General features: G+C 30.9%; 1 protein-coding gene and 2 long non-coding RNA genes across 3 annotated transcripts in view; 1 reads left to right on the top strand and 2 right to left on the bottom strand.

Moving 5' to 3' along the window:
• Positions 1–24,619, top strand: part of LOC145965370 (uncharacterized) — a 68,677-nt gene that overhangs the window by 11,190 nt on the left and 32,868 nt on the right. Inside the window, exon 7 of the mRNA XM_083088862.1 lies at positions 2,656–2,820. Within this exon, the coding sequence (XP_082944988.1) occupies positions 2,656–2,820 (165 nt within the window). The remainder of the gene's footprint in view (positions 1–2,655; positions 2,821–24,619) is intronic.
• Positions 5,537–11,382, bottom strand: LOC145965378 (uncharacterized). Its single transcript, XR_014436681.1, has 2 exons — positions 11,030–11,382; positions 5,537–6,882 (listed from the first exon to the last, which is right to left on the bottom strand). It is a non-coding gene; the product is annotated as an uncharacterized LOC145965378 (long non-coding RNA).
• LOC145965381 (uncharacterized) lies at positions 12,355–23,856 on the bottom strand. The gene is made up of 4 exons (XR_014436684.1): positions 23,451–23,856; positions 22,283–22,573; positions 13,166–13,286; positions 12,355–13,008 (listed from the first exon to the last, which is right to left on the bottom strand). It is a non-coding gene; the product is annotated as an uncharacterized LOC145965381 (long non-coding RNA).

The raw sequence follows: 24,619 nt of genomic DNA, 5'->3' as shown, positions 1-24,619 counted from the left end.
GCCGGACGTTTATAAATTTCAATGTTGATCAGTGACCTTTGCCACGCAAAGAATCCTTATCATGCATATAATTATCGAAAGTTTTTTTTATTCTTTATCAAATATCACCCGACTCAGCAATCCCCGAATTATGTAAGCTCGGCTTAACGGCACGTCTTTTCCTCATGAAAATTGAATGAAACCAAATCAACCGAGAGGTTGTTGGTGTAACCCCTAAATCCAAGTGAAATAAAAATTGCGAAAAACTAATTTGATTAGGGTAATACTTTCGGTTGCATGATGCATACATTTGTATATGTACGCTATAATTCCCATACGGCACCGAAAGATTGCAAAAACGTTGCATAGACTTAATATTGAAACATTGTAATATTGCACAGAAGTTGTGAAATGTTTCTGCAACATTACTGCAAGCTTGTAGCAACGTTGTCCGCCCTTAGAAGGTAAGTTTGTAATAATGTTACGATGCAACGTATTTGTGATATTAAAACGCGTTTTGCTACAAATGCAGACCGTTTTAAATTTAATAGATAAACTTTGAAAATATAAAAAAAATGTTTAAGAAAGATAGGAAAAAAACATTTACCGCCTTTGAAAAAAAACATCTATTAGTGTTTTTTATCAAATGTGTCTTATTAAATATTTATCAATAATATACATACAATTATTTTACATACACTCGATACCAGAATATTTTAATACGTGCAATAAATGAATTATTTCCCATTTACCCATTCAATGAAGAAAAATCTGTTTAATATTCTGAATCTCAACGAGGAGAATAAATAATTAAATAATTTGTTTAATAATCTAGATCCCTCATTAAGACTCAGAATATTAAATAAACCAAGTGAATTTATCAGAAATTAAACTGACACAAGATAAGAAATATAATTACTACATTAGTCCTTTGTAAACCTTATGTCCACTTTAGATGAAAATTCAAATACGAGTTAGTTAAGTTTGGTGTCGCCGCGTAGCGGCAAGTGAAGAAACACATCCCATACAGCACAGAACATTGCGGCAATATTGCAATGTTGCTGGAATGTTACAATAATATTAATAATATTGCTGCAATATTCTGTGCTGTATATGTTATCTCATATAGCACACAAAGATTGCATCCACATTACAGCAATCTTTCACCGCAATATTGCAACATTGCAAATTCACTGCAAAATGTTGCTGCACCATTGCTGTGAGATTGCAGCAACATTAAAATGTCCGCTCTTAGGAATATTGCAATGTAAGATTGTAGTAATGTTATGGTGCAATGTATTTGTAATATTAAAACGCGTTTTGCTACAAATGCAGACCGTTTTAAATTTAATAAATAAACTTTGAAAATATTTAAAAAATGTTTAAGAAATATAGGAGAAAAACATTTCCCTTAAAAAAAATTTCACGCTTTTAAAAAAATATCTATTAGTGTTTTTTATTAATAAATTTATTAATAATTAATTTTTTATCTATAAATGTTTCTTATTAAATTTTTATCTCAATAATATACATACAATTATTTTACATACCCTCGACACCAGAATATTTTAATACGTGCAATAAATGAACTATTTCTCATTTATCCATTCAGTGAAGAAAAATCTGTTTAATATTCTGAATCCCAACGAGGGATCCAGATTATTAAATAAATTATTTGTTTAATAATCTAGATCCCTTATTAGAATTCAGAATATTAAATAAATCAAGTCAATTTATTAGAAATAAAACCGATTCAAGACAAGAAATATAATTACTGCATTAGTCCATTGTAGACCTTATATCCACTTTAGACGAAAATTCGAATACGAGTTAGTTAAGTTTGGTGTCGCCACGTAGCGGCAAGTCAAGAAACACATGTTATATATTTTCGTTATGTTAAAATGTTGCTGCAATATTGCCAAAGTAATATTACAAAATAATATCTCTGCAATATTTCTGCAGCATTACACTGCAATGTGCAATGTTGTAACATTGCAGCAATATTGATGCAAACTTCTGTGCTATATGGGTATACATTTTCGCTATGTTAAAATGTTGCTACAACATTGCCAAAGTAATATTACAAAATAATGTCTCTGCAATATTTCTGCAACATTACACTGCAATGTGCAATGTTGTAACATTGCAGCAATATTGATGCAAACTTCTGTGCTATATGGGTATACATTTTCGCTATATTAAAATGTTGCTGCAACATTGCCAAAGTAATATTACAAAATAATGTCTCTGCAATATTTCTGCAACATTACACCGCAATGAGGAATGTTGATGTAAGCTTCTGTGCTGTATGAGAAGCGCCACGTAGTTTCGCGAAGGCGAGGAAGAGGAAAAAAAGCGGCTAGTTGAGATTCATAATAACCGGAAGCGCGTTGCGGTGGCGGCGTTATTTAAATTAGCCGCGCTATTCATTAAACAGTTAATTATAGCTAATTGCGCGCCGCGCGGCATGTTTTTTTTACGCGTAAAATATCTGAATTGCGGCTTTAGCGATGGATGTAAACCGTAAACAGTTACCTCGGCTACGATCTTAATACGCGCATACTTTCGGAGCCGAGCATTCCTTTCCGCTTTTCGCGTTCGCGCCTGCAACGTCCGCGGCGAGGAAAGAACATTCGTTCTTTCTCCTTAGTTTTTCTCTTTTCTTTTTTTTTTCAGGCGATGTCCCGTATAAACCGTGTGTTAGCGGCGAGCCCGAAGTCCGATGCGTGTCTCTGGATGGTTCCGAGGATTTTCTCATAATTGCCTGCGACGGACTGTGGGACTACGTGGACCAGAGGACCGCGGCGCTTCGTGTTTATCGTCAGGTGTTGCAGAATCCGCGTAAGTATTTTTTTTCCTTTTCATTGTCAGTAACACACGCGTATAATCGTAATAAGCTTCGCTGCACACTGAAAAATAAAATTGAATAAATATTTTCAACTAATTATTACTTGTTTTTTAATTGAAATATTTAAGTATTTAAATACGACATATTAAATTTAAGATGATATTTAAATACTTAAATATTTCAATTAAAAAAATAATAATTAGTTGAAAATATTTAGTCAAGTTTGCAATTTTTTTTTCAATGCACGCAAGCGATAATAAAATCGTGAAATTTGCTATATTCAATCCTTAAATTATGACTCTTATCTCTTGTTCTGACAATTATTGACAATATCATATGCGAATATAATAATTTTATATGAAAAAATAAGTGGAAAATATAAGATAGATTTTGTTTCATACAATAAGACTTTGTCGACTTCGCGAAAATTGATTGAATTTTGGAAAATTAAAAATATATTTTTTAAACATATCTATTGACCTATATTACATATCATTGATTTTTTGTCGGCAGCAACTGCTAATGCATAAATATAAAAATTTCAACAATACTTTATTTAGTAAAACAATAATTTGAATCAATAATAAATAATTGGAATTATTAAAAAAAATTGTGTATAAAATATTCAGATAAATTTTACATATTTTTCAATACAACAAATATGTACATATATCTTTCTATACATATTTTAAAGCTATTGTTACAATAAATTTGAATTAATATATAACATGAGATTTTTTTGTCAGAAGTCATTCGAGTTTAAAAAGAGCGTATATTTTTCACTTTTTAAAATCAATTTTCTCAAAAATAAATTCTCATATGAAAAAATTTTATTTTACACTTTTATTTATACTTTTTTATATAGAATCACCATCTTTTCTATTATACCAATTAAAAATATATAAAAAAATATATATATATAAATATATACAGGGTGGCCCATTTTAATCCATCCAGTCGAATATCTCGAAAACCAAGCCCGGGAGAGAAAAATGTTTCAGACAAAAGTTGTTTGGTTTCGAGGGGGCCATAAGATGGTACCATTGATTTGACCTTGAAGAGTCATTTGAAGGTCACATGAAGGTCACTTCAATTTTTTTAAATGGAACACTCTATATATTTTTGCACATTCTTGTAGCTTATCTCGAGAGCTTTCCAAAACACTATAATTAAGTACCTTTTCGTTAAGTACTTTTTGAGTTATGAGGCTTGAAATAATTTCTTAATTTTACATAAACCATAAAATATCTAGTAAAATATTCATTTTCGATTATCTTACCTTAATACTTTTACGTACAAAATAATAAGAGGAATCAATTGGTGTAATGAAAACACATAATTGTTTCGAAAAAAAATATGTAATTTGCAATTAACAATTCCATATTTTTTCTTAAAAACAATTATGTGTTTTCTTCACACCAATTGATTCCTCTCATTATTTTATACATAAAAGTATTAAGGTAAGATAATCGAAAAATGAATATTTTACAAGATATTTTACGGTTTATGTAAAATTAAGAAATTATTTCAAGCCTCATAACTCAAAAAGTACTTAACGAAAAGGTACTTAATTATGGTGTTTTGGAAAGCCCTCGAGATAAGCTACAAGAATGTGCAAAAATATATAGGGTGTTCCATTTAAAAAAATTGAAGTGACCTTCACGTGACCTTGAAATGACTCTTCAAGGTCAAACCAATAGTACCATCTTATGACCCTCTCGAAACCAAACAACTTTTGTCTGAAACATTTTTCTCTCCCGGGCTTGGTTTTCGAGATATTCGACTGGATGGATTAAAATGGGCCACCCTGTATATAGTATATTATATAAACAATTTTTTGCATACTGATGACGCGATAAGACACAAATTGTAATAATTTTAAATTTAATTTTCAATTTGTAAGATTGAGGAAAAAATTCATGAGAGATATGATTCCATACAAAGGGAAATTTTTATTAAGTAGCGAGGAAAAAATTGATCTAATATTGCCGCTTGATGAATACAGGAAATCCAGGTCGAATTATTTCCATTATCATAAATATGACGATGTCGAGAAGTTAGGAGAAACGATGTAGTCTCATCGGGGAATATGCGCTAGAAAAGACGAATCTCTTTCTAATCTAGTCGCTCTCCTCCTTGTAGCCTTTACTTGTCATGCTCTGCTTCTCTGATTTCCGGAATGGACGCGACATAAAATTTATAATAGCATTTTGCGACGCGTTCCTCCGTCGATCGATCAACGATGTTTTTGGCAAAAAAACGAATTACAAGACGACTTCAATAAATCCATTGTTTAGGCAAACTATGTATTTGGTGGCCGATTCGTTTCTCGTAGATTGAGCTACTTTTTTTACAAAGAGAGAAGGAACAGCTGAAGCAGCAGGTGAGCGAGAAATTATCACAATTTCGTGCAGATGCACATGGCTATGACGAAAGATATTTTTATACTTCCATCGAAGAAGTAGAGAAATGATGACAAATTTTCTCGCGTTTAAATAATATCAATAATTATAAAAACAGGCTAAACTTTTATTGTTAGTTGTCGATCTTTTAATAAAAAAAGATTCTAATTAAATAATTATCTAGAACTTCTACATTATAATAAATTATTTTAATATAGAATTAATATATAGATTAATTTCTTTAAGATAGGATTTATTTATTGTTAATTATAAACAATAAGTAATATTCTATTTTACATTAGCGCATTCTATGATTTTTCGATTAATGTACGATTAATCTTCATTCTCTATAAGTTTGATTTTTTTACAAAGTTTAGATAATTATATTTTATTGTAAACATTACATTTCAAAGTGTGCGATTTTTTTAAATGTAGCTTTGAACCTTCTTCTTTAAAACAAGCTAAGGTCGATAGTAAAAGTCGATATGATTATTTGTTTAAAAATTATGATTTTTTTCGTAGGTGGGACATATATGTCCCAGAGGTACGAAAGGGTTAATAATATTTAGCTATAAAATTATTACATATTAATTAAAAGGATATTTCGATTTGGAAAGATGAATAATAGGAAAATTTTGATTTCATTTAAATAGAAAGAAATAACATATAACTGCTTTTTTAACTGTAATTAATGTATAACTACTAACTGTTAAAGGATATACTTATTAACATAATATAATAACATTTTTTTAAGATTTCGATAGAAAAATGACAATTTTATAAGTTATTCCACATGTTTGGTTCGGTAAAATAAAATATTTTGTTTGATGGTGCCCATGATCATGCCCTTCGTGTTCACATAATTAAAAAAAAAGGTTTTTTTTATAATCAGGAAAATTGTCCTATAGGTCCTGCTATAGGTAAAAATTATTTTAAAAAAACTCCCGTAAAAAGATGGCAACTTCTCAAAGAACAAATTTGATTCTTCTGCTTTAAGAAGCTAAACAAATAGAAATTTTTGATGGATGGTTATAATTCTAGTTTGGGCTATAGAGGATTTTATTACGAATCAAATGAGCTCTTGATAAATAAAATTGATTGGTTAGCTTTTGAGATATCATTTGTCACTAACTTTGAAAAATGTAAATTTTCAAAAAAACGCATTTAAATTTAAAATTGTAAAAAATTAGATTTTTCGATCCGAAGCATGGGAATACCTTCTTAAACAAACTTATCTAATAAAAGAAGAATTATTTCCCTTCAAATCGTTCCCTCACATGCATCGACCTTTGCATCATCTCGTGCGATTTTGTTTCTTCTTTTTACGGTATCGAAGGGATACCAGACGTGTAACGCGGATTTGTATCTTCTTAGCCTCTTCCTTCGTCCTCGGGCGAGCGAAGTCGATGCCTGGCGGCTCTTCCGATCATTCGCTCGCTTGTCATTCGTTTGCACGGTCGGTCGTCTTCTCTCTCGTCATCGGGAGTTTTTCCTTCGATTGATTTTTCGCGTCTTAGTTGGTGACTCAGTGATTCACAGTGATTCATAGTGTTCCCGAGGAGGAGGACCTCGGCGTGCATATTAGGAGTCCAACCAATAAGCTTTCGCGTGAGTCTTGGCTGGTAAGTTGCAGGCCACTCGCAATCGATTAAACTACGAATAATGATGGCAAGATATAGAAAAATGTATCTAATAATCCTTAAAGAAAATACTAATTATGAGAGTATTGAGAATTCCAGAAATGCTACTAAATAATTTTGCCCTCAGGGTCGAATTGAGAAATAATTGAGATCTTTACATAAATAATGGAATAGGTTTTCTGATGAAATTAATAACTAAAATTCTCTTACTGTGATTTTGTATTGATTATTGAAATAATTTATCATTTTGTATTATTTTAATTACATTGCAAAATCCATTAATATCTAATTTTTTATCATTAATGAATCATTATTTCAATTTCCCGACATTTTTAGGATTGGCAAAATCCCATATTTTTTAAATAAAATCTATACCAATGATAAAAACCAGTAAACTAGAAAAAATTGACAGAAACTTTTTTTTATTAAAAATGTTAAAATACATAGAAAACATTATTCATCAATTGAGAAAGTGTTTTCTAATTTAAATTTAATCTATTACGGATTTTATACAAAATGAAATTATAATAGTCGTAATAAATGAATAAAATTATAATATTTGTAAGAGATTTGGAATTTTGGAATCGATGTAAAAAATATATTAGTTTTTTATTAAAAGATATTGAAAGAGATAAACGCGAACCCTCCCTCCCTAGATTTATATTGGTAAAAATTTTTAATTCTATTAATATTATATATTTTTCTTATTAAACCAAAAATTAATATAAACTTTAATAACATCTCCAAAGTTTTTTATTTAAAGATTTCATATATTAATTTCGATTAAAAACTTTATTATTATATTAATTTTATTTTTTTTAATTATAGTAATTAATATATAATAAATATATAATTAATGTATAAATTTATTAGTTAAAGTAAAAATATCTTCTTACAAATCTTTTTTAAAGTTATATATTTCAATTATACATATTAGTTATATTAGTTATTATTTTTATAGTTTTTGCCAGTTTATTTCGTTGGAAGTTCGAGACAATAAAAGCGGGAATTTACCGTAGTTTTTCCACTCATAAAATTTTTCCGACTAATCCTGGACATTTTCAATTGTCTGGCTCGGTTTCATTACTTATTTTAGAAAGTGTTTGGCTTTTAATTAATATCGAGTACCTCATGTTTTCTCGAAATTAATGCTCGTCGATCATAAACATCGATATTATACTCATGTACGCGTGACGCACATAGAAATCGCGATTGAATAATTCGCCCGTGTAGAATAAAGAGATTCAACATTTTCTCTTCTGAATAAAAAAGAAAGTAAAAAAAAGAGAATAAGAAAACTGATCGAGCAACGGGCGCATGGCCGACCATTGTCGTCGTGAGAGACATTTTCCCAGCGACGTTGCGTCCATCGTTCATCGCGAAAGGAGTCCGGAAATCTCTCCCCCCTCGCGAAACTACCGTATTGTCGTCCGCGAAAATATGTCTAGTCTACCCGTTAGGAAGTGCGCGATTATTGTCGCCATCCGCCGCGCCGACGTAATCTTTCTTCCGCGCTTTTACGCAAAGGAATTTGAAAATTACGTAAATCCTGTGCCGATTCGCGCCGTTGAATCCGGCAGAAGCTGCGCTGCATCAAATTTCAATCTAAAATGGGCATAAATTTTGCTTATCGTCCATATGAGATTTTTGGAGCAATTTAGATTCTTAATAATATATAATTTTTTTTTGTTTTCTCTTTTTAAATTGCAAAAAAATTGTAAAATATGCTAAATAATTATTTTGCTAAAAATAGTTATTCCTGCATGATCTTTTTTAAATGATGAAATGGATATTTAGAATGTAGGGTTTATAATAGATGTAGCTTCAATTAGTTAAGTTGAGAAATCATTAATTTATCGATTGTGAATTCTTAATATGTTTCCTGGATATTTATTTCATCGTTTCTAAAATTTGTCTCGGATTAATTATGAATAATTGATTAACTCCTTAAATCGACTTATTAATATTAAGATATTCAGAAATCATTAATTTCAAAACTTCAATTATTTATTAAATAATAGATACATATAACGTACGTTTTAGTTTAATAATTAAAGATTCGCGATATATATGTAGTAATTCGAAATATGGATTATAATTCGAAGTATCTTAGATAATTTTCTGTAAAAATGATCATACAAAATAGAAATAAATGTATTTTTAATTGTAATTGTAATATCTAGTTGAAATATACTAACATATTTACGTATTAATATTTTTTTTTAAGAGAGAAATAGGGATAAAACACACTTCTCCCTTAGTGAGATTAAATTAAAAATAAATGGTCTATAAAGAAGAGATCTTTTAAAAATGACTCATCTTCATCCTCATCAAAATTAGTCCATTTCTATTTTCAAAGAAGAGATAAATGGAACATTTTTCAAAATTTTTATCAAACATGGCAGACTAAATTATTTGAAAGATTTAGAATGTTTCAATCACTCAATTTAATAACAAATATTAAAATATTAAAATATTAAAATATAAATATTAAAATATTAAAATATATAATAGTTTAGAATATTGAAAAACGCTGTTAACTAAATAAATTAAACATAATTCATATCAAATCAAATATTCTATCGACCTCATATTTGAAAATAATTATTTATCTTAACTATCGGTTTTTATCTATTCTTAATATTTCAGGTAATAATTATTTCTTTTGAAGAATTTATATCATTATGGATTACAAATTTTATCTAATATTTGTTTTTAAGAGAGAGATTATTCAAGCTAAATATTACTTTTTCATATGAAATCTAATAATATATAATATCTTGATTAAATTTAATTATATATATAAGAAGATTCTCTCAATTAATTAATCACTACAAACGTTCTTCCATCCAAGTTGAAAAAAATACATAATAACGATGACGAATTTCAAGAATATATTAATCTATGAAGACATACAGGGTTATCATTTTAAGTGATGCAGCTGAATATTTCTTAAAGTAAAAGAGATTGGAAAAAATGTTTCAGACAAAAGTTGTTTGACTCAAAGGGAGACATAAGATGATGCCATTGGTTTGATCTTGGATAATTGTTTGAAGGTCACATGAAGGACATCTTTAATTTTTTAAACGGAACCCCCTATTTTTTATTGCTTATTCTTATAGCTTATCTCGAGAGCTTTCCAAAACACTATAATAAAGTATTTTTCCATTGAGTACTTTTCGAGTTATGAGGCTTGAAATAATTTCACATAAACCATAAAATATCTAGTAAAATATTCATTTTTCGATTATCTTACCTTAATACTCTTCCCCCTTCGAATCAAACAACTTTTGTCTCAAACATTTTTTCCAATCTCTTTTACTTTAAGAAATATTCAGCTGCATCACTTAAAATGATACCCCCTGTATATACAGGGTGTCCCAGACCACCCGTACACTCCTTTTAAAATGAAAATAAATGGCTTTTATCAAAAATCGCGAACAATTTTTAAGTAAATCGGGTACGCTCTATCAAATGGTGATATTTTCAACTTTTGATTCCGACCGGAAATACGCTATCCGGATCGGAAGTTGAATTTTTTTAGAGGAACATGGTACTTTTTATTACAGATTCGAATTGTACGTGAAAAAATAAGAAACTTTTATTTGAAACGTTTTTTCTGAAAGTGCCTCTGTCAATCTTAAAATTGACCTTGAAAGTGGCGTATTTCCGGTCGGAATCAAAAATTGAAAATATCGCCATTTGATAGAGCGTACCCGATTTACTTAAAAATTGTTCGCGATTTTTGATAAAAGCCATTTATTTTCATTTTAAAAGGGTTGTACGGGTGGTCTGGGACACCCTGTATATAACTTAACCTAACTTAATATATTACACATTTCAAGATTCCACTATCTACAATCTCAATTATTATATACAAATCGTACAATTGATAGAACGCGTTAACCTTTTCTCGCATGAGGCAGATTTCAAAACCATAAAGGTCAGTATCTATGTATATGACGCGGTGAAACTTCGAAGGAGAATGCAACATCCGCAGCATGAAAGATCCTCTCTAACCTATATCTAGGATCGTTTCGTCTCACGTTCCTACAGTTGTCGATTCGGGAATAACGTATATAGAATCCCGTGTAGAATCACGTGCGACGTGCATCTAAAATTGACGACGTTTGTCGCCGGCACTCGCGAAAGATACATACTTTGCGGCTAGTGGCGGAGAACGCGGTTGGTCGCCCAGCATCCCAGAAATACGTTGGTGATTCTGTCACGCTCTGACGCATCGTTGACACGATGCATAGTCCGACATAACTTTGCTCTTGGTATCTCTTAAACAACATTCTGTATAAATCTGCGATGACGGCACAGCTGTATGCTCACCGCGCATCTGCTTTCTTGGCACTAGTAATCGCATAATTTGTCCCAACTATATTTCTTTCCTTCCGTTTTATCAAGTGCAGACGTGTATTTGCTACATTATATTAATTGCGTATAAAGAAAACGTGAAATTCGAGAAATCGATTTTTTGATAAATTCGGAGGTTGTAGATTTCGTTCAACAAAATTGTTCCAGTTTAATAACTTAATAAATTTGTGAAATTTGATAGAAATTCTGATATAGATTATTTGTAACGATATGTACATATTATCTATAAATGTAACATAGTTCTCCAGAAATTACATTTAATATTACGATTTTATAATAATTAATTTTACAATTTTATTACATTTAATATTTAATTTTATTACATATAATAATTAATTTTACGATTTTATCTTATAACAGTTAGGACAATAGTCTATTAGCACCAGTTTTTACATGTTCGGTCATTTTGGGATCTATTGGATTGATAGCAAAATATATTTTACAAATTCGCTGTATTCAATCGAAAGAATATTTCAAAAAATTATTTAGATATGATTTTATCAAAAATTATACGCTTCTAATTGATTATAATTAATTGACGTTATAATTAAAGACTACAGTTGAATTTCTTTATTCTTATTGGCCGATTATCGTTTGGCTTACAACTTTCTAGTAATAAACGATTAACGAATCCAGTTTCGTTTAATCTCGGTTAATTGAAATCTCCGGAAGAGACGCGATTCGGCTTGGCTCGACTCGGCTCGGTTCGGCTCCGCTCGACGCGGCGCATGGCAACAGTGCAATGGCGTTAAAATATCGCAATAAGGCATTAAACAAAGGAATCCGAGAGGAGCTGAACCAAGACCGCGGTTACTGAAGCGAAACGCCTGAAGCGTTTCTTCGTCTCGAAAGGACTCGTCGGGGGAACGAGTGTTCCGGAGAGAAGGGGAGGATGAGGACGAGATGGGAATTGGAGGGACGTGAAGGAAGGGGGTATCCATTCACGAGGGATCGCGCGAAAGGCGAAATTTGGGTTACACCAATTCCTTATTGCCGAGTTACAATACGTTAATGATGGTTCCTTCCAATCTTGTCTCTTTTGTAAAGGGTAGACTCCTCTAAATGTATCATCAAGGTATCCTTAATTTGATTAGATTCAATATCGATTGCTATAATTTTAATGTTGTCTTTTATGATACAGTTTGGCTTATTTTCATTCAATTTTTTATTTTTCTACTATGATAGCTTACAATAGATATTTAACAAGAATGAATTGAAGAAATTTTATAATCGTCGCAAGAGAAATCGGTACCAAACGCAAAATCGTTATTGGATATCCGGAACGGAATACTCGTTGGTGCTTATTTTTACCACGCACATCGAGTGTACACGACCGGTCTGACAGTGGTGGACCTCGTCCTCAAAAAGATCGGTCGAAGGCCGATGATCAAAGGGAAACTCAAACTCGACTCTCCCTCTCTGATTCTCTTCTACTCTAGATAGTCTACGAACCGACGATCAAACGGCAAGACCGATCCTTCCGATCGTTCCTTCCGTATCTTCCTTTCCGTGGCTACGAAAAAGCTCGGCTATGCCTCGTTATTCCGTGCGATGATCGGCAATTGTCTCGCGTAACGAGTCTCTCGGATCTTGTCTCGCATGAGAACCGCTGAAGCGCAATAGCATTCGCGACGATCGCTCGTACAGTCATCGCAGTGGCCTAACTGCACACCCGATGAATCATCCCAAGGATCTCGTCCGTCTTAATCCCTCGGTATCGCCCTCATCCTTGCAGCTTTCGTCACGCGTAATCAGTCTTAAGGAAAGATCTCTTTACATTTGTGTATTATAGTAATCTTTCTTATTAGATTACTACGGATTATTATTAATAAGAGTATTGTATAAATGATAAATTCATTGACGAATATACATACACCATAGGCATAAACTGCCTATTAACATAAACTGCTTACGAGGCAGTGAAGTCCGAAGTTGGGGTGTCCTCCTGAGAGGAAAGGATAGCATGAATTTACTTGTGTCTCTGTCTCTTTCTAATGAACGTACCTGCGCACTAGTATGCGCGACTTTAATAACCTGAAATTGCATCATGCGTGTGTCAGAGGAATACAGAATAAGTAGTCTATGTTAATATGTCTATGACATACATATATATGTACAGGGTGGGGCATTTATTTAAAGTGTTACAAGCTATTATCTCTGAAAGTACACATTATAGCAAAAAATGTGTCAGACAAAAGTTATTTGACTCGAAGAGGGGTATAAAAAAATGTCATTGATTTGACATTGGATAATCGATTAAAGGTCACATGAAAGTCACCTTTAATTTATATGAAACCCTTAAATGAAACTCTCATTTTTCACTACACTTACCTCGAGAGCTTTTCAAAACACTATAATAAAATATTTTTTCATTGAGTGCTTTTCGAGGTATGAGGCTTGAAATAATTTCTTAATTTTACATAAATTATAAAATATCTCGTAAAATATTCAGTTTTCAATTATCTTATCTCAATACATTTATGCACAAAATAATGAGAGGAATCAATTGGTATAAAAAAATACACAGTTGTTTTTAAGAAGAAAAAAAAAATATATATATACATATATAAATTATTTTATTTATTATTATTATTATGACAAATTTTTCCCCGAAATTTTTTTAAAGAAAATTTTTTGAGGAAAATTTGTCATTAAATTTCTTCATTTCTACTTTTTGTGTTCTAAATGTCAACTGGGTTAATTTGAAAAATTTTTAGAATCTACAAATTTAATTACTTTTTAATTAATTTATTATAGCAAGATAATTAAATATTATATGATAAGTAAAAGTATAATATTTTTTAAGTATAAATATAAATATGGCAAACCTTAATTAAATTTCTTGCGATATTAAAATCCATTAAATTCAAGTGAACAACAAAATATATGAGGTAAAATATGATTAAGTTAATTATATACATACACACACATTCTCGAAAATTGATGACAGAATATCCACCTTTTCAATCGTTTATCATTGAGAAATTATAAATATTATTTTATCTTCAAAACTAGTCGTTATATTTTACTTCAATTAATTTTACTTTAATTAAGATCGCTTAATTAAGTAGCATACATTTGGAAGAGAGAAAAAGTTTCAAATTCGATATTTCAGTAAGACGTTCCTGATTCTTATCAGAGGCGATTGCATTGTTCTAAGACGTTGAGATCAGTGTGATATCGTTAACACTTTCTCGTCGTCAAGGCACTAACGAAACCGGATACAATCACATCCGACGTTAGGGTCGAAAACAAAACCCACCGAGGAGAGGCGAGGCATCTTCGTGCTTTTTACGCTTATGACGCCAGCGAGTAGTTCCAATTTTAGTGCAGCGTGCACGAGCATTCGCTCGCGCCGAGACATTCGTATCTGACTCAGGGCGACATTCCCGACATTGCTCGCCGGATGAAATTGATTTTTTAACGTGCGTGAGGCTCGCGCGTGTCGAGCACGTTGGTTCCGAGGAGGGAAACTCTGAGAGAACCGAACGAGATCCGAAAAGGTAGAAACGGAACGGCGGAGACGACGTTCTTGAAAATTGTCTCCTCGCGATGTCACTTCGCGGCGAAGGCTAAAAATACGAACGGCAGCTTCTCGCCGTGTTAGGGCACCTACACACAGCCGGCGTTTGAAGGATTCTAACAGCTGAAAGGCATTTCTCGTCCTAGGACGCGACACGCCTAAGGTCGACGACCTCATCTTTTCCGAGAGTGATTCGTCGGGGACGGCGAAACGCTCGTAATATCGTAAACTTGGTTCTTCCCGAGACGCACTGACCTGCACAACCTGACGATTTGGGTGTGATTTCTAAGAATTAGCCGGATATCAGATAGATTTTCTTGCTTTTTATCTAGATATCTAGATATCTAGATTATCACAAAGATCAGATAATGACTTAAGTCATATTTATTTATATTTGATTATTCTTGACAAACAATTGGAATATTAATCTCTTGGCACACAAATTAAATCTACTTTTATATATCTTATCATCTGCAAAGTTTGATCTCTTTGTTATTTTCAAATAAACATAGAATACTATCCGTTTGAAAAAAATGACTGATTAATTTGCGTCATGATGAGTCGCTCAGCGACTCACCTTTTTTCATTTTTTCAGTTACTTTTTTTAACAACAAATATCGGCCTTTCTGTTTCTACGAATTTCTTAGAACATCATATACAGGGTGGCCCATTTTAATCCATCCAGTCGAATATCTCGAAAACCAAACCCGGGAGAGAAAAATGTTTCAGACAAAAGTTGTTTGGTTTCGAGAGGGCCATAAGATGGTACTATTGGTTTGACCTTGAAGAGTTATTTGAAGGTCACATGAAGGTCACATTCAATTTCTTAAATGGAACCTACTATTTGTCATTGCATATTCTTATAGCTTATCTCGAGAGCTTTCCAAAACACTATAATTAAGTACCTTTTCGTTAAGTACTTTTTGAGTTATGAGGCTTGAAATAATTTCTTAATTTTACATAAACCGTAAAATATCTTGTAAAATATTCATTTTTCGATTATCTTACCTTAATAATTTTACGTACAAAATAATGAGAGGAATTAATTGGTGTAAAGAAAACACATAGTTGTTTTGAAGAAAAAATATGTAATTTGCAATTAACAATTCCATATTTTTTCTTAAAAACAACTATGTGTTTTCTTTACACCAATTGATTCCTCTCATTATTTTGTACATAAAAGTATTAAGGTAAAATAATCGAAAAATGAATATTTTACAAGATATTTTACGGTTTATGTAAAATTAAGAAATTATTTCAAGCCTCATAACTCAAAAAGTACTTAACGAAAAGGTACTTAATTATAGTGTTTTGGAAAGCTCTCGAGATAAGCTACAAGAATGTGCAAAAATATATAGGGTGTTCCATTTAAAAAAATTGAAGTGACCTTCACATGACCTTCAAATGACTCTTCAAGGTCAAACCAATGGTACCATCTTATGGCCCCCTCGAAACCAAACAACTTTTGTCTGAAACATTTTTCTCTCCCGGGCTTGGTTTTCGAGATATTCGACTGGATGGATTAAAATGGGCCACCCTGTATATATAATATTTTCCACTAATCTATTATGAAAATAAAAAATTTTTGCAATTTTTTTACAAACTTAGTACACTCTAAAGTATTTTCAGAATTTTTTCAAAATTTTCCGTCATATTGTTTTTGTTATTAATTTTATATAAAAAATACAATATTTTTCGCCATGTTGCTTTTGTTATTAATTCTATATAAAAAATACAATATTTTCTGTCTAAATCCAAAGTGACAGTTATATTTTTTTTAAAATTTTCTCTCGAAAGATTTTTCAATTCACAAAATCCAAATCTAAAGAAAAAAATTTATAATTTTCTGCCATCTTGAATTTTTTTGAAATCAGATTTTGACATCAGATTCAGGTTCAACGACCATAAAAACTTCCAGAAAACGAATTTGCAAAAATTTTGGATGTAAGGAAAAATATATAAGCTAAAAGGGTTAAATACGTGTCAAGAACTGCTAAAAAGCTTCATCCAATTTTTGTCGCGTATCGGATGGATTCTCGATCGATTTAAAAACATTAAGTTGCAATGGCACCGTTCGATTGCTATTTTTAGTTTTGCGTCATACCTGTCATTATATCATTCTGACTATCTTTATCGAGAGTATCCCATTAACGACTTCCGTTTAGAACCCGACTGCGGATGTTTATTCAAATCGTGTGATCGACACTCTGAATATAATAATAGTTGGTATGAGAGAAACGAAGAGGGACTTTCTTTTCTGCCACGGTTTTCACCGAGGCAATGAGCAGCAGCGCGAGCTTTCGTGCTTGTGACGATGATAAAGACGATGATGTCACCGACAGGAGTGGTTAATCGGTACGAAGTGTGCAAAAATATATATATTGTGTGATATGTGCCATCTGGCACACTTCCTTGTTCGCGTCGGGAAGCATCAGCCTCTCTAGCCACACCCACAACTCTTCTAGTAATTAGGAGTTTTAGGCTGCACGTACGTTTTACGACTATCAATTTATTAGATTTTATTTTCTTTAATTATTTCTGACATATGAAAGAAGAAAGTAGGCCGCCGTGGTTAGCATGCTTCGTTCATTGCGATGCGTATAATGATCTAGATATAAATTTCATATTTCTTCTTCTCGCTGAATACCTTGTGCGCAAGGTTAAAGAATTTTATTTATTACATTTTTTTTAATTACAAATGAGAGATTCCTCTTTTGGTATAATACTTTATGATTTTGTATGTATTTGATGATGTGTAATAATGTGTATGAATTTAATTAATTAGATGTCAGATATTATTACATTATTATCCAATGTGAGAAATACAATTTCCAGTAAATAACATGTTATTTATTATAAATTGAATATTAAATCATTATAATTATATCATTATTAGATTAATTAATAACAACTAACCAAATGTTTATTGTTATTTATTAATTTATTTATTATTATATTTTTCATATACATAAAAGTTTAATAAATATATATATTATATAAATTGAATATTTTTATACACACACACATATATATATAATTAAATGTCACATAGTTATTATTTTACCTGAGAAAGTAATATTTATCTTGAATAGCTTCTCTTTAAAAAAATATTATAAAAATTATATTTGATAATATATAATATAAATCTTCAACAAAGGATAGTAGAATTATATCGATAATTATTATCAATATAATTTTAATAAACTATCATTTTTAAAATATGATCGATAAAATTTGTATGTTTTATTTAACTACAATTTATTTAGTTAGTATATTTTAATATTGCCTAATCTTGTAGTGTATAATTACGAGGCTTAAATTTAAACAAGATATTAAAATATTTCGCACTAAGGAAGAGGAAAAATAAAAGATTTATAAGTATTATGCATTTTGTTTTTTAATGTTATTAAATAAATAATTACATGTATTTAATCTAGAAAGCTTTAAACAGAATAAAAATTTGGGAATTTTTTTCAGAATTTTGGAAAATATAACATCTGCATAAGTGATGTTTGCAAATTTCAAACAGCACTTTAATAATTAATTTAATAATCAATAATAATTTTCTTTTTTTAATACAAATTTATTACATATATTTATATATTTAAAGAAATGTTCATAGCGCTCTTAAAAGTTTGAATATATTTTTTCTAATAATTGTTACGAAAACAATTTTCAAAACATCGTATTTTCTCCGCTGGTCCATTTATTCCGTATCATGCGGTCTCGTATTATGCGGTCGACCGCACACTAAAGGAGAGATGGACTCACCATACCGTTTCTTTCTTCTCATCGTATATTCATAAAAAAATTTATTTCCGTACGTAAATAAAAAGTGCATTAGAGAGAATGTTCAGATCGATATCGAGATAGCTTACTATTTGAAACACGCTTATTGCTATTTTTATGATTTAAGAAAAAGACAGTCCATCTGAAATTATATCATACGTTCCTAACCTCTATGGCAATCGGCATTGCATCCATCGAGCAAGATACCAACATCGCTTTGGAGTCGCATATCACTGTGTTAAAAAGCAGCATTAGGTGTGAGATCTGGATAGCTCAGTGTAATCTGAAATTATATCATACATTCCTAACAGTTGTAAGATAATTACGTGTTATTACATAAAATAAACCGGTTTAAACGCCAGCGTATAATTGATTTCTGATTCACGTCCCTCGTGGAAAAAAGTGCGCGTCTGGGCGACTGCTCGTAAATGGAGAAATTGGCGAATTAAAACGAGCAGTTTCCAGTTTCTCGTTACGAAAAACACTTTCCAAGTGCACATGCGTACCTCTCTCGAGCTATTTACGCCCGTCGAGCAATGTATGAGTTTGATAAACCCAAAGTTACAAGAGTGTGGGTTATCTCGCGAATAAAGAGCGACTTGTAACGGCGTAAGTAAGCGCAATTTTAACACGATGAGGCCGATAATTATATGGTAGATTATCGCCGAGAGAGTCACTCAAAGCCAAGCGCATCGGATTCGCGAGCGTTCGTTACGCTTGTACGAGCGCATTCGCGATCGTTCCACGTCGCGGAGATGGAGCAAAAATGATCCATATTCATTGTGGTTTAGGTCCGGTCGATTTTTTTTTCTTCCTTTTTTTTACCGGGGATAATGCACGGAACGTGGCTTATTTAGAACCGCGATAGATCAAGGTTGCCAGCAGAAAATCAGGATCTTTCCTGATGTGATCTTGAAGATATTTCCAGAAAAAGAAGCCGAATTTTGTAGCAAAAATTTCCAACAGACGTCACGTGTTTAAACTAATATTTAGCTTCTATTATTTTTGCCACCGAATAAAATTTTTCTTGTATTTTATTTATCGAATATACTTATTTATTCCACTATCGATATGACCGTAAATTTCATGAAACGCATGACTCGTATGACCGTTTTATAAATATAGAAATAGAGGAGATTATGTCATTTCTCGAACACGTGACATCATATCGATAATGGATTGTGGAACTTTATTTTTCGATTATTTTATGAATTCTAGCATTTGTTATCAATCAACTTACTTGATAGAATATTTGAAAAAATGCTACACGAAATTCTCTCTCTCTCTCTCTCAAAATAAAAAGGTCAGTTAGGAGAGAAAGGCGACTAAACTCGGACAAACTTATTCACTCGGCCGTGAATGTGCTCTCAAATTCCTCGCTAATGTTTGAAAAAAAGACATTAGAGCCAGTTTTATAAACTCTTTAATCTCTTCTTTCCTCTCTCTCTCTCCCTTCTTTTCTTTTTTAGTGCAGAACCGTGAATAAACCTCGAACTTGTCAAGATTCTATTGTAAAATCCGTCTGTTGAATTTATTTTATTTGTTCCTACGCTTATAATATTTATTGTTTTTCACAAAATTTCTTGAAGCTTAAGCTTGCACAAAATAATTTGCATTATAAAGAACAATTTGTATTATTTACAAAGATAAAAATGCAGAAAGAGAGAAAAAGAGAGAGAAAAGGAGGAAAAAATGAATAAAGAAAATTGCATAGCTCAGAAAATGCTTATAATAATTCCACGATTAAACAAGGAAAATATGAAAAATTATCTGTATAATATTAGTCATTTAAAATTTGAACATGTATTATTTAAAAGAATTGTTTTTTACATATCTATTTGATATTAAGGAAAGAATATATGCAATTCCTTCGAATTAAAATCTCGAGATTTTCCCAGAGTCTTCCCTCGAGCATTCAATACTGGACTGTAATTTGTATTTGCAATTTGTTGCCTAATTCGGATTCGATTCGCCTTGTCATTAGTGTGGACGACGTTGTATATGCACGTCCGGGCTACAATTTTTGCAAGCGAAAGGTACTGTCACGCATGACAGGACAAAGCTTGCAGCTGTCACACTCGCTGGGTATTGACGTGCATCCATAATTTGCCAATTACGCCCGACTGTATGTGAGTCATTCGCACCGATCGATCGCTTTCGAAATATTTTGAAAGCACCCCGTTAAAAAAATAGAATTTGATGAATTTATATATTACTTATATTATCTGTAATCCAAAAATGTATGCTAAAACACAGTCGTTCTTGGATGAAGAAAGATTTCATTTTTATCATTAATCGATTAATGATGAATTTATATATATTGAAAAAATATAAATATTTATTATATATTATCTGAATATTAATAAAGAATTTTTTATCGACCATTAGATATTTGAACTGATCTCGTATGCGTTACTTTAATAATAGTCAACGGATTAATATTCAATAATTGTTATGCTTATTAACATTAAACATTTTAATAATAGAGATTTAATTAGAATTTTTGGAAACATAAATTATACATTCGAATTTAAAGATTGAAAATTTTGTACGTGTGCAGAATTTATTAATTCTAATAATAACACTTCTTTTCTAAGAAACTATTAAAGATATGAACTTCTTTTAATTTTCATGGAATAAAGAGTTCTTTCATAGTGAACAAGTTTTTCATCAAGGAAATGAGTGACTGTCGATGAATGTATTATTAAAAGTGCTTTTAAAAGTAACAAAATATTCAGGTTAATAAGATCTTTAAGAATACGTAAGAATTTAATCATTTAAAACTCTGTTTATTATATAATATATGATGGATCAAATTTATTTAATAAAAATTTAATTTGCAATTAACAATTACATATTTTTTCTTAAAAATAACTATGTGTTTTCTTTACACCAATTGATTCTTCTCATTATTTTGTACATAAAAGTATTAAGGTAAGATAATCGAAAAATGAATATTTTACTAGATATTTTATGGTTTATATAAAATTAAGAAATTATTTCAAGCCTCATAACTCGAAAAGTACTGAATGAAGAAATACTTTATTATAGTGTTTTGGAAAGCTCTCGAGATAAGCTGCAAAAATGTCTAATGAAAAATTAGGGGGTCCATTTGAGAAATTAAAGGTAATTTTCGCGTGACATTCAAAAGACTATCCAAGGTCAAATAATTGTCACCATCTTATGTCCCCCTTGAAACCGTATAACTTTTGTCTGAAACGTTTTTTTCTACAATCAAAATTAAAAAAGTTATTCGGGGTGATCGATTAAAATGGGACACCCTGTATATATATATATATAATTAAATATTCATTTATTACATATATTTTATACTCTATATATTCTATATATCTTTTTTAATCATTTGTTCACAAAATCATCTTCCTTAACTTTTTTATTTTTGCAATTAACATGTCATGAATGAAAAATTGAGTATTTTGTACGTGTGCGTTTGTAACTTCCTCTTTGCAGTTTTTATATTTTTAAGTGTCTCGGGGAAGGGCACTTTTTACGTCTCGATACTTGAACGCGAAGACCGCTAGACGGGCGAGTTCTTAAGTCGCATCGCGTTTTATTTTCACCGTGATAAGATCACGATTACAAGCCGGATCGCACAGCGCGATCGGCCGGTTATCGTCGCGTGGCAACGCGATACCGTAATGCGTCGTATCGTCCATTTTCATGTACGTGCCACGTTAGGTACTCGAGTGAATCATACCGGCCGGAATGCGATGTAGCAACGTTCGCTACAGTGCTTTCCTCTCCGTGCTTCGCCTCGTGGATCGGTAAAGGGTGAAGGCGCGTCCGCAACGCGCACCACGCTTCGCCGGTTTTCTCTCTCTCTTTCTCTCTCTCTCTCTCTCTCTCTCCTCTTCCTTCCATCCGTCCGTCGTTTCCACCTCCTCGGAAGTCGCCCGGATGCGTGCCGCGGTTGCGTCATGTTCGACCCGGTGCAATTCGCGAGAAGCGGAATAGAAAACGGAGTCTTGCACGGTGTATTGACAGCTCGCTTTTTCAAAAAATATGTATTTTATCTTACATAATTGTATACATTTATTACACATATTTAGTATACAATTATAATACACTTATTTTACTTAATTATATTCATTTATTATATAATTATTATATATTATTATATATTATTATAATATTATTATATAATTATTATACATATTAATAATTATATAATATTATTATATAATTATTATATATTTATTATATAATTATATACCTTATATATATATATATATATATATATATATATATATATATATATGTATGTATATATATAAGGTATATAATTATATAATAAATATATAATAATTATATAATAATATTATAATAATATATAATATATATATATATATATATATATATATATATATATATATATATATATTATATACATTTTTCTATCACTCGTTTACAATATTCTCTTTCTGAAATTTTTTCTTTTTATAATTAGCGTGTTACAAAGTGACAAATTGAATATTGTATTGGTAACTTTTTCGCAAATTTATATTTTTAAATATATCCATGGAAGGATATTTTTTATACCTCCTGACATTTCAATGCAATCCTTTTTTCTGAAGCTTTCCTTGAAAAATCCCTGCTCCAAAAATATAACGAACATATGGATTTTTTCATAAATATATTCACAAATATATATAAATATATACAAATATATATACCTATGAAAAAGTCTATATTTTCTTTATATATATTCACAAATATATATATATACTTTTGTGTAAGGAAAAAAATTAATAAAATTACCAAAAACAAAATATTTACATACAAATTTGACGTTTTTAAGGAACACACACAGTATAAAATTCCGCACAAATTGGCACTTTAAAAATAAAATTCATATTATAACTTACTCAAAATACTTTTGGCCTACTTTAAGCTTATGCAAAAAAATTATTGCTTCCTGTCTTGAATTCGCCCGTGAAAAGTACCGCTGTCATCGTTGCGACGTTATATAATTCAAAAACATGATTTTTAAGAGTTGATTTCTATCTGGTGGGAATATCAGCTATGATTCATCGCGTCGCATAGAAAATATTAAAATCAGTGTAAATACTCTTAAACGTGTCCTTGGTCGCTATTTGCTAGAGAGACCCATGATCCTCTTATCCATTAGACTCGAACGACCCCGTTCGTTTCCTCGTTTCGCGGCCGAGAGCGCAGCTAATTCTCAAAAATAGCACATATCGTGTTTATTACGCTAATTAACGTCGTCGTTATTTCGGATACGACGTGGCCCAACCCAGAAAGAAGATTGTAAAACCAGGTATCATTTAACACATCTTTTAGAGAGCGACAAGATTAGCCGGACGATTATTTCCTATTTTCATGATGCAAGTAAAAATGTGCAATATTTTTAAACATTCACATTCAAATATTTTTCTCATTTCGTATCTATATATTATGTAGTTTAAAAAATGCGCGTAAATATATTTATAATTTTTTTTCAATATTTAAAATCAATTTTCTCGAAACTGAATCTTGTATAAAAAAATGTCATTCTATATTTTCTTATGTCATTTATGTTTCTGTTTCTTTCTCTCTCTCTCTCTCTCTCTCTCTCTCTCTCATCTATAAATAAAATATATCTTTAAATATGCGGTAATAATAACATCATATACAGGGTGAGCCATTTTAATTAACGCACGCAATTATTTCGGAAACAAAGCATTTTAGAGAAAAATGTTTCAGACAAAAGTTTTATGGTATCGAGGGGGCCATAAGATGGTATCATTGGTTTGACCTTGAAGAGTTATTTGAAGGTCACATGAAGGTCAGCTTCAATTTCTTAAATGGAACCTACTATTTGTCATTGCATATTCTTGTAGCTTATCTCGAGAGCTTTCCAAAACACTATAATTAAGTACCTTTTCGTTAAGTACTTTTTGAGTTATGATGCTTGAAATAATTTCTTAATTTTACATAAACCGTAAAATATCTTGTAAAATATTCATTTTTCGATTATCTTACCTTAATACTTTTATGTACAAAATAATGAGAGGAATCAATTGGTGTAAAGAAA

The sequence above is a fragment of the Camponotus vicinus genome, unplaced genomic scaffold, assembly GCF_025532165.1.
Source record: "Camponotus vicinus isolate PSW18456_S1 unplaced genomic scaffold, iyCamVici1.0 SCAF_14, whole genome shotgun sequence".
NCBI lineage: Eukaryota > Metazoa > Arthropoda > Insecta > Hymenoptera > Formicidae > Camponotus > Camponotus vicinus.
Note: the sequence above shows the minus strand (reverse complement) of the source record. Positions and strands in the feature narration are given on the sequence as shown.